Source organism: Gasterosteus aculeatus, chromosome 10, assembly GCF_964276395.1.
Source record: "Gasterosteus aculeatus chromosome 10, fGasAcu3.hap1.1, whole genome shotgun sequence".
Classification (NCBI taxonomy): domain Eukaryota; kingdom Metazoa; phylum Chordata; class Actinopteri; order Perciformes; family Gasterosteidae; genus Gasterosteus; species Gasterosteus aculeatus.
The window spans coordinates 7,142,500-7,153,939 of record NC_135697.1 but is presented as its reverse complement, the minus strand read 5'-3'; the positions used below and the strand labels follow the sequence as shown (position 1 = coordinate 7,153,939).

General features: G+C 43.7%; 1 protein-coding gene across 1 annotated transcript; it reads right to left on the bottom strand.

Annotated features, from left to right (window-relative positions):
* Window positions 1–6,818: 6,818 nt before the first annotated feature.
* fam8a1a (family with sequence similarity 8 member A1a) lies at window positions 6,819–11,151 on the bottom strand. Its single transcript, XM_040189225.2, has 5 exons — window positions 9,818–11,151; window positions 9,482–9,602; window positions 9,155–9,278; window positions 8,319–8,458; window positions 6,819–8,023 (listed from the first exon to the last, which is right to left on the bottom strand). The coding sequence occupies exons 1-5, from the start codon at window positions 10,224–10,226 to the stop codon at window positions 7,882–7,884; spliced, it is 936 nt and encodes a 311-aa protein (XP_040045159.2). The 5' UTR covers window positions 10,227–11,151; the 3' UTR covers window positions 6,819–7,881.
* Between the last annotated feature and the right edge of the window lie 289 nt (window positions 11,152–11,440).

The window sequence follows — 11,440 nt, the reverse complement described above, 5'->3', positions numbered from 1 at the left end:
AATTTGCGTTAGCATACTTAATATGAGGATATTTTAATTTTAAAACTAGTATTTAAAAATGTATATTTTTACTAATTAGTTGGGCTACACAACAATCCCTAGAAAGGGTTCCCCCCAAGCTTCAGCACATGCCCTCGGCTGCAGGCTGTGGTTGGAGATCACGTGATTGTAATATCTATATGTTTGACCTGAGCATTTCTTTATGACCGTGTCAATGCTGTACAATCTGGAGTCCAAAGTTCCTTTTGGTTTTGGTGGCCTAATACAACCAATAAACTTGAGTCCCCATTCGCTTCCAATTCCTTACCTGTTTAGTTTCATGCCGTATGCAAAAAACAGCTTCCTCAGCATTTTAACATTAGTAACAATCTCAAGCGCGCTGATGGACGACTACTTTCAGCGTCTCTCTAACAACCAAATCACACCGGCTTAAAGTTGCCCTGGCAAGTGCAATTCTACAGTGAATGTCTGTCGGCCAACCTGTTCTCACACACCTTCCCACCGCGCGACGAGGGAGAAGGAGGAGGAGGATTAGGATGCAAACAGAGTTCCCTAATCGGTGTATTAGCAGCAGCCAATTCAATCAGGCTGTCTCTGCGAGGCAGATTCTGCCGTGTAATCTGGAGCGTCTTAATGTGATCTGTGTAAAACAGGCCAGACCTCGTTGTAAAGGAGGAACGTATACTTCACACACACACACACACACACACACACACACCAGCGCGCATGACGCAGTCGGTATGACATCCTGATGCAGCAGATCAGCATCATGTTTAGCTTCTGATGGAACAAAGAACTGCGGAAAGAAGGGAGAGGTTTGTGTTCCCACTGTATGAAAACATATGTGCTGTTGTTTTACTCCCATTCCACTTCCTGTTTAAACTGCAGATCATGTTGGTGGAAGTATAAAATTCTCCTTTCACCCTCAATGTAATTCTTTCTGTAAGTTCTCTGCTGTTCTTTGGATGTGATGCGTTCAAATAACAACAACAGCCCCTCACGTCTCGTGAACGAGGATGTCTCCTCTCAGACGTCTTTTCTGCTTTAATAAGGCTAGAAAATTCTCCTTCTGCTCTGCAGGGACTGTAATTATTGACCGGGCCGGGGAGGCTCTCCGACACACCTTGTAAACACACAGACGCTCACATCGGACACTGACATGTGCAGACAAAGAGCGTGAGTGAGATCAGAACAGTCCTCTGCATTACACAGCCACCAATGCCGGGTCAGTGAGGAGTCAGCTGGATAATAGGGGAGCGTGAGAGAGACAAATCTGGGGCACTCATCTTATCACCGATCTATCGGCCTCGGTGCCTGATTTTTTCCTTTTTGTGTGTGAGACAATGAAACTGTCTAGAGGGACAGCGAGTGAAACCGGCAGTCTGAGCAGTCACTTGTACGAGGGGACCGTTTAAGTATTAACCAAGAAGCAATTAGTTAATTCAATAATTGATTATTTGACAGAAAGGAGAGTGTTGTTATTTTTGAAAATTGGGTAAAGGGTTAGGGTTAAGCTATATTAGCTTAGCATAAATACCAGAAACAGTGGAAACAGCTAGTGTTTGTCTTAAGGTAACAACATTTACCCAACACCACCTTTAAAGCTCAGTTATTATCTCATATGTTTAATTCTGGCATTGTACTTATCGGCTGGACTATTACCTGGATGGGACACGGTGGTGGTGTCTGTCCTCTCGGCGTTGTTTGTCCAATCCCACGTATGCACCACTCGCCATGACAAATTCCTTGTATGTCCAACACACTCGGCAAATAAATGGTTCTGATTTTCACATAAAAAACACAAAATGAACCCAGAGGGACAAAACAATCGGGCACATTTCATTTAAAAAAACTTGCTTGATTGATTGGACACATCAGTGCTTGTGTGTGTTGGCGCCATCTCAACGTCACATTCTAATTCATCACAAATGAAGTCTGACTAGGATGGTCGTCCACGGACAGCCTCCTCTCCGACCTTCTGATGTGCTTCAGCTGATTCGCACCCTTGAATGTGTGTTAACTTGCAGAGGATTGTGAGGATTTCATCCCCGGGTGATAAAATATAAACAATGTCCTCTGTGGAGTAACAGACACCGTATTTGTCGATCAATATTGATAAAGGATTAATTGAATTCAAGAGGATTGAAATGACTATAAGCTATTTAAGGCTGTGTCTTTCTGACGCTCTTCTTCCATTGAAAAAAAACCCTTCAGTCTCTATTTATAGATCACTTCGTCTTTCATTTCTCAGGATTTTCAATTATGCAGACTCTTTTAAGTGTACTAGCCGGTTTTACCATGGAGCCTTAGCTGCTTTCAGCAGACACTGCAGGCTTTATTTGAAATAAAGCTAAAAGTGCTAAATACAGGGCATAATTTGTCCTACAATTAACCCACAACTTGGAACGATCTTACTGGCTTTTCAATTAACACACTGTGTGTATTTGAGACATGTATTGAAGCTCATGTTTTTTTTTTAATTCTCCCATTCATGATGGAAAAGGAGTGGTTATATGAACACTAAAGGTCTTTGGCTAATTCGGCTGAATGATCAAATGTACACAACTGGGACGAAGACACATTACACCATCAGCACATACTCAACATCCTCCTTACACAGCTGATTATGAAACGATGAACTAAGATATGGATTGTGAAATGTGACGTCCGTGTTGTAAAAGATGTCCTCCTGAAATGAACCACAAAAGTCACACAGCCAAAGCGTGGTGAGTTGAGGACAGGACATCGATGTTTATCCAGTCAAACCGAAGGAAATAAGTGTCACATGTAAAAGACACAATGCTGTACAAACCGGCACAGATAATAGGAAATTGAAAAATATAATGTCAATACTTTTTGCATTTTCTCAGCACACGCAGCCTATATTAGGGAATACACTGGACAAGGAGAACAAACTCACGTTGATAAAGATCAATGTTCATTTAAATAGAAATGTTCAGACACATGCTGTCTTCAAATAGACATCTCATCCATCAAGGGCAACCAAAACCCTTGAAAACCTCCCCGCCATTATTACTATTCACACTATTCACTTTATAGCTCCTTTGGCTGCCAATATCCTAGGTGTTCATTTTACAGTTTGTTTTGTACTTTCATGTCAGAACCACCACTTGAGTTTGTCTGTCTACTCTACTTTATGTTCTGTATGCGGGGATCTCGATCTCACTCTCCTTACTCCCGTTAATAGCCACTAGAAAAACATTTAGCAAACAAATGAATCATACAAGAGTCCTCCTGCGAGGGGGAACGTTGCATCTCGATGGGCACTTTGTGCATTCGTGTCTGTGTTTGCTTGCTTTCTATTCTATTAATAGCAGACCTCCAGTGGATGAGCCCGTAACACATGTTATCAGTCAGCATGCCAGATTATGACCAATCAGGTTGTTTGTTTGCCACCTACGATCCCTCCCACACGCACGCACAAGCACGCACAGACATGGAAACGCCCTGTTCACTATCCTGTACATACAAGAGAGGAAGAACATTGTCACGACATCTGATCATCTGATCCGATCATCAACTGTAGCGCTGCACGTGGCATATTTCATCTAGTAAAATGACACACTTAGTCCTTAGTGTGTAATCAACTCCACTGCCTCCCTGCTCCTTTGACCCTTGAACATGCCCCCCCGTCCTCCCGTCCTCCCCCTGTCTGCATGCTGTATACATGTACACATATGGTCAAGCCTCCATCAGGGGGGCTGCTGAGGCCCCATTGAAGAGGCCTGGATGCATGTGACCTGCTGCCACGCATCAACAACACTGCCCCAGCAGTCTGTGTGCACACAAGTTGCGCAACAGTGTGCACGTGAGAAAATAAACTGCGTGTGAACTCACGATGGGGGGAGAGGCACTGAGGGCGGGGCACACGTGTTTGGCAACGCTGAACAGCTGACGGCGCGGCTTTGCAACACACACACACACACACACACACACACACACACACGGCCCACAAAAAGACTACCGCCCTGTCATCGAGCGCTTACCACTTCCTCCCCCTCCCCCTATCTGCATGTATTACAGTACTACATGCTCCAGTTGACAGCTCATGCCGAGCCAGCACATTCCACATTATTACTACTTCAGATGTTTGTGGCCCAGAAGCGCGCCGATTGGCTGAGCTGCCTGGGAGAACCAATGAGGAGCCTGCTCTGGGGAGCTAAGAGGATAGTAAACTCAAAGGGGACTCCATCTGCTGGCCGATACTCACAATAACTGGGTTCGCCTGAACACAAACACACAAACAATTGTCTGTCAATGGATTTAAATGTATTATTCCCTTCACGGGGGAAGAGAGCGCCCGAAGGCCTTGAATGAATCTGTTAAAGTGGAGTGTTTTTCGATAAACATTCCTATGAAATACGTGACTACTGAGTCAGACGCAAAGTCCAGTAAAGTAGAACGTATATATGTGTGTGTTGGTAAGTTTAAACTTTATATGGTTTACTTTCAGTCAAAATGAAATGAGACGGATGTGATCAACATTGATACTGTCACGTAAAATATCACGTTTCTTTCATTTTCACTTGGACTTATCATTGACTCCACCTGGTTAATTATCACACCAAGCTCGTGACTCACGACAAACTTGAGTCTCATGAAATTAAAACACACTCTGAAAGGTTGTAAGACAAAATCGGGACATCACCATGGTAGCAACCTACCTCAGTTGCAACCTATTTTATATTTCTCTTTAATAAGACCATCCTTCATCAAATAAGCATTCCTCTGTATTGAAACTATTTGAGACAATGAACTCATTTCTTATTACAACATTTAATGAGCTTACATTTCAAGAGAGAAGTAGTGTCATTTTTGTTGTAGACTTCTATGAAATCAGACTCCTACTGGCTATTGAATATAATGCCGGTTTAATGCGCTTTGGCATTGCCGTCACTTTTCAGACCCTGAGGTTGCCGTCTGGGTCGAAAGCCTCATCTGCAGGTGTCTTTCACTGTCTGCCGTTGACAGAGCTTTGGTTCTTTGTGTGCGCATGTGTTTGCCTCTGCCTGCTGTGAGAGTGTGACGGAGAGCAAACAGAGAAAGCGGAGCTGCGCAGGGCATCGCTTGCATAATAACCGAGAGCTTCAGCGAGGCTGTATGAATTTCAATAGAGTTCTGCGGGGCATCCCATCGCCTCTGGTCCCACGGCTCAAAGATCAGAGAGAATTTTCAAGCATGGTGTCCCTCAGCCTCTCACACTCGCTCCCTCTCATTCCTCCCCCTTTTCTCCGCTTCCCATTTTCACTCTCCCTCTATTTTTTTTTTTCCAATCCTTTCCTCCCTCTCGGGCTCGTCTCTCTCATAATCCCTTTCTGCATCTCACACTTTTCTGTTGCTTTCTCTCCACTCGGTCTCCCTGTGAAATTTGTATTAGAGCCACTCGAGGCGTAATTATTGCTAAGCCGCTCTCAGTTCTCTGGCACAAAGAACAACTCATGACTCCCGGCACAAAAACTTGGTGCTGAAGGACAAAATGCTGCGATGAACTTTTAAAATCACGCACAATGGCTGACAAAATGTTCTCATTTTGCCCCAAAGCCATTTCAGGAGTTTAATATTTTTATACTCTGCAAGCTCTGAATTTATGGACGATGTAACATTTATAATTCAGAAAGTGCATTTACATACGTTCTACCACACTGCGGTCACACCACACATGTGGCTATTGCTGCAAAACCCCTGGATGATCCCAAAAGGCCCAACAGATCGGAAGGAATTGATGAAAAAGGGAGACACCAAAGAACTGTGCACAAACAGCTCAAGGTAACACAAATAGGAAGACCGGAGCCGGTGGAAAAATAAAGAAGTCCTGAATGGTGGCTGTGATTTGTGTCTTTTGTATCGGGTTGCACGTACGTTGGAGTGAGAAAGTTGGCATGAGACTGTTAATAATTACTAATTCATAAGGATTAATGGTTGCTATTTAAAAACGTACCATTCTGGGGAGAGCTGAACGAACGCTGTGTCTTCCTACTGGGACCACGAGACAAAATATGCCCCCGGCCAAACTTACAAGAACACGGCTCATCAAAATTCAGCTTAACAGCACTTTGGAACTGGAAATAAATTCCCCCCCAAAATAGTGAAACTGAAGTTGTGCATTAGTTAACGTCAAGCAATTTGTCTCAGAATGACAGTGCACTAAGTCCATAAGTCATTTAATCAAATACAAAAAGTGTATTGACTTGTGAGACGATAAAAACACTAATACCATAAAGTTTATGTGCGGTCGATGAGCCCCAGGGCAACAATACAACAGTCAACAGTGCTCAACGGAAATAGATTTGAGGGTTTAAAAGTTTGAAAACGACCACAAGCTACAACATACCTCAATACGAGCATGTGACATGTAGTCAATAAAGCAACGCATCGGGAACAAGATGCATCGTTCTTTATCAGAGTAAATCCTCTCGCATGACCTGAAGTTGTTGTCGCTTCGTTAAAGAGTTCACTTTCAGGGGAAACCCAAAGACGGGAGGAGGAAAGCAAACGTCTGAGGATTAAAAAAGGAATGTGTGGTCAATGTGACAAATAGACAGGAAGGTACTGCAGAAACATGTCTGTGCAAGTCAGCCTGAGTCGTTTGCTGTTATAATATAATTCTTCGATAACGCAAACATCCAGTATGTGAGGTCTGTTTCCGTTCACGTGTGAGGATCTTTGTTGTTTAATATCGCCCTCGTGTGGCTACACGCGTTAGCAACAGGGGAAAACAGCTAGACGATGCAGCTTGTTAACATCTACATGGAATTGCACTTTTAAAACTAGCAATTTATCAATGTAAACATACAACATTTACATTTTTTTAAATCAAATTTTAATGAGATTGTCTTTCGAGAAATTTATATTCAAGACCATGAGCAAAATACAACCGCAGACGTAACACTTCACACTATAACCGCGCTTATGTATCAGTGGCCATACCGTGGATTCAAGTAAACTTCAAACTTGAGTGCTAACATTATAACATGAGTTTTAAATAATGCATATTAAGTAGAAATCTGAGATGAGCAGTGCTATTGAATAGTGCAGTTGAGACAATCAGTGGTTCCGTTATGCAAAATCTTTGCTCTGAAAACATGAGCAAAGAATTCACAAACATCATTTCTTACATTTCAACCTCAGAAAAGTTTTCACACATTTAAAACAAACCAATACTTCATCAAAATATTTTTTTTAAAAGGCACAAAGAACTGGCATTATCTTTCTTCTGGCCGAGTGGTTAAGAATAATTGAAATGTAAAAGAATCATTAGAAAACCAAAACAGCTGATTCACATTTATCACCTGGAAGAAAAGAACAATTCATCCATTCATATGCTGCTTTTAGAACCTGATTTCTCCTTAATTTAAATCCTTATGAGTAGTACAACTGTGATTATAAAAATAAGAAAATTGTCAGATTGTTGAAACGGCCTGTGCTTTGTAAAAGATTAATAATTAAATCCTACACAGGGACAGTAAGCACCACAAAAATAAATTAGTAAATGAGACAGCATATAAAGATTCACATCATATGAGGCCTCGAGACAACTCGAAACAGGACCGCACCATTTTAGGCTGAACATATTTTTTACTTATCAAAAATCACAATACTTTAGAGGGTTTCCTGACAACATATTTGATGAATCAGTGATGAAAATAAAAACAAATCAAAGCAGGAATCTTTTGATGCCTATAAACCAGGCCCCAAGCCCCTTTGCATCAAATTAAAAAGGCCAGTCCTCGTGATGAAATGGCCAGCGCATTGATTTGGTTGTTGGTAGAACTTAAAGACACTCGCCCCACATGGGCCCGTAGCGCCGTTTTCATTGACCTGTCAAATAAGGAGAGTCTGCTGCCGGAGGAGAGGAGGCCATCAGCCCCCTCGCCGCTGCACAACGATGGTCCCTGCCACAATGTCATACACAGTCCTGTTGTGCTGGAAGAAGAGGAGCGTGATGAAGACGGGAAAGAGGAAAGCAATGGAGAAGTTCTTATTAAGGGCCCGCACAGTAGAACTGTGAAAGGGGGGAAGAAAAGGAGACAAAAACAGTTTGAGGATCTGCACACCGATGTTCTGCAGGTAATAGAGAATATTAGATGCATTGGTTTGCACTCTGCAGTCTATACAAAAGTACATGGCCAGATCAGTCTCAATATTGATGAAATAATGAATTAAGTATCTTGTGATTTTGTATAGACCTACAGAAATATATTTGAGCAATACAAAAAGAATTGGATATAAACGCAAAAAAATATGAGTCCGGTTTGCTTAGCCAGGTCATATTGAGGCAATAGTACTAAATCACTCACGCGGAGAGGGAGACTTTGGATGCTGGGACTACGAGGACTCTGTTCGGTCGGACCAGTGTGGATGTGTCACACGTCACCACCCGCAGGCCGAGCAGGAACTTCCCTGGTGTGGCGCCACCAGCGCCCCAAATGCAAATGGTCTGATTGGATAAGAGGGGGGAAAAAAAACAAAAAAAAGGGACAGTTCGCAATGCAATCTATTTTTCCTGATAAGAGAAACGCACGTGTTCGGTTACCCTTTGTGCTCATGAAAATGCACTGGAGAACACTTTAGCAGGTCGTATCAATAATACCGCACTGCTGGAGCAAATACATTTTCGGATTAGCACAAACAAGGTCAAGAGCTTAGATGGAGGGAACCCTGCCAGATGGCATTAGTCTGAGCCGAGGTGTCTCAATGTCCCACGGCTGGTTCCCACCGGGGGAAAACAAGCCGCTGATGTCGACGTCCAACCAGAGCAGTGCTACATGATTTCATCTCGGGCAACTGTGCACGCAACGTTGCATCACGGCCCTCCGTGGGAGCTAATGAGTCGTTGAGTGCCGTTATATAACAAATAGATCAATGGGAAATTATTAACTATTATTACCATCTTAAAATAAAAATACCAAACCACAGCTAAATCAACATGAACTACACAGCTCACATGTGACCTGTCAATCGCTTAAATAGTGCGTAATAAATGCTAATGACTATCATTTTATTTAAACCAGTTTTAACGCTTTTACGTCATGTTCCACACGTTGTGTACTCATTACTCATTGTCCGCTCTGTGAACCGATGGGAGATTAAGGAGTCATCTAATGGGGATCCACTAAACGACCAAAGGACTTACCTCGTAGACGCAGACAAGCACCCTGTAGACCAGAGCCACGGCCATCATCTTCTGCAGGTCCTCCATGGACGTGTTCTCGTCAATCTCCTCCACAATGAAGTGGGTGATGAACTTGGCGATGTCTCTTCAAAAAAGGGAGGAGAGACCGTTTGTCAGAGCGGGTGCATACGTGGGTTGTGGAATAACCTCGGCCTTGAAGCAACGCTGCAAACTATTTGGTCTAGCAAGTTTGGTGTATTGCATAACTGACCCAAAGGAACACTAGTTTAGGGAATTTATTATTATTATTTATTTGTTTGTTTATCCCTTTAACCTATTTTCACTCACTTCATTCCACTCAGATGCATGACCCAAAGCACAATGGTGGCTTTCACACAAAACAGGATAAAGAAGTCCACGGTCTCAGCCAGGAACCTCTGCAGAGGAGAAGGGATGGTGTACTCCCGTCCTGTGTGGAGCAGAGGAAAAAGGACAAGCGCGTCTAACCTTGACTACCTAGTACAGGTCAACACGGCATCAGTGTTTCCAAAGGGCATGAGCCTGCTTCCCATCAGACCCATCAACTAAAGCACACACATATCTGCGGGGGGAGGAGAAACAGGCTTTGGGGCGAGTCAGGCCCTTTAACTTCAACAGCGACCGCACAGACAGACGGATCCATACCGGCCCGAGGAGGACTCCCGTTCTGCAGCTGGGCCGACCGGGGGTCCGCGGCTGAGGTCTGCTCCGCTTGCGGGCCACCCGGGTGAGGGCGGGACGCGGGGAACCCGACGGGATACGGGTAACTGTACCGGTTCGGCGCGTCGAAAGCCTGCTGCCGCCCACTGCCGGGGGTCGCCGCAGGTGCACCCGGCACCCGGCCGCCTGCCCCCGGCGCAGGGAGGCCACACGCGGGGGCGAAGGGGAAGGCGGACAGGGCGAGCCAGCTCTGCCAGTTGGCGTAGCCGCAGTGATACTGCCACATCCACGCCTGCAACTTTGCGCAGTACTCCGTTGTTGCGGTTGTCTGCGGGGACTTTTCGTCGTCCTCGGGGCCATCGCGGCGGGTGTCTGTCGGTGCAGTCGAAAACATGTTCGGCCCCTCTTTGCCGTCTCGCCTGATTTGACAGGAAAGTCTTTTTGTTAAGCCGTATTTACGCCGCCAGGTAAAATCTCCTTAGCTCAACTCATTAGCCACCAGCTGGATCCGAGCACGGCGGCGGCCAAGTGTGCTTGTAAGTTCAGGGAATTCCGGGGCGCACAAAACCGGATGGTTCTTTTCCAGAGTTTGTTCCTTCTTGACTATTTCGGTTACTCAAATAACACATAGTGTGTAAAATCGTCTTCCGTATCTACAAAGTGGATATCCGCCAAATACATGGCCGTAGCAGGGATGGCTGACAATAATATACCCCTTCTTTCAATAATGGTATGATCCATTTAAAGGAGCCCCTTGTGTGCGTGTGTGTTCCGGTTTGTTTTTAGTGTTCAGTAGCGGCTCCTCATCAGGCCCTAAATTCACTTTCTGACCAAAGAATTGTAACAAAGGCGATGTATTGCAATGGTAAAAAATAACAGTAAAAATGAAGTATTATAATAAAATATAATGTATTAGTATCATTTCAAGGAAGTCTGAGCAAATAAAGAGCTTTTGTTAACCTCATTACGCCTCATTACCTTGCGCGTGTCGTCTTTACGGAGTCTCACATTTCCGTTTTAATAGCCCGATACAGCCATTATTAAAACGAAGAAGGTTTACGAGAGAACGGATCAGATTGGAGAACTTTTGTCGGAAGTAATGCTTTCGTTCTTTATTTTTGACAGATTTGCAAAAATTTGCAAAAAACTGTTTTCACTTTGTCATTATGGGTTGTTGTGTGTATAATGTTGAGGAAAACAATGAATTTAATCCATTTTGGAATAAGGCTGTAACATAACAAAATGTGGAAAAAGTGAAGCACTGTGAATTCTTTCCGGATGCACTGTAACATTTACTGTCCAAATGAATAAATATATTTCAATTACTAATGTCTACATGTGTCATCAATAAGTGAATGAATGTAGTGAACAGTAAAATAAGTTGGTCTGTAAGTACAATCTAGTGATAACCAGTAGACAGCAGATTGGGGTAAACATTTCCGTTATTTGTTATTTGAGATGGATGAGGTAGGATGGAGTGGGAGGGGAAGGAAGGTGTTCTTACAGGTGTCCAGTCTCAGGCACGTTGACGTCCTGGATGGTCTCCTTTTTTCTTCTCTTCTCTCTCCTATTTCTTTGTCTCCTTGTCCTGCATCTTGCGCCTCATTT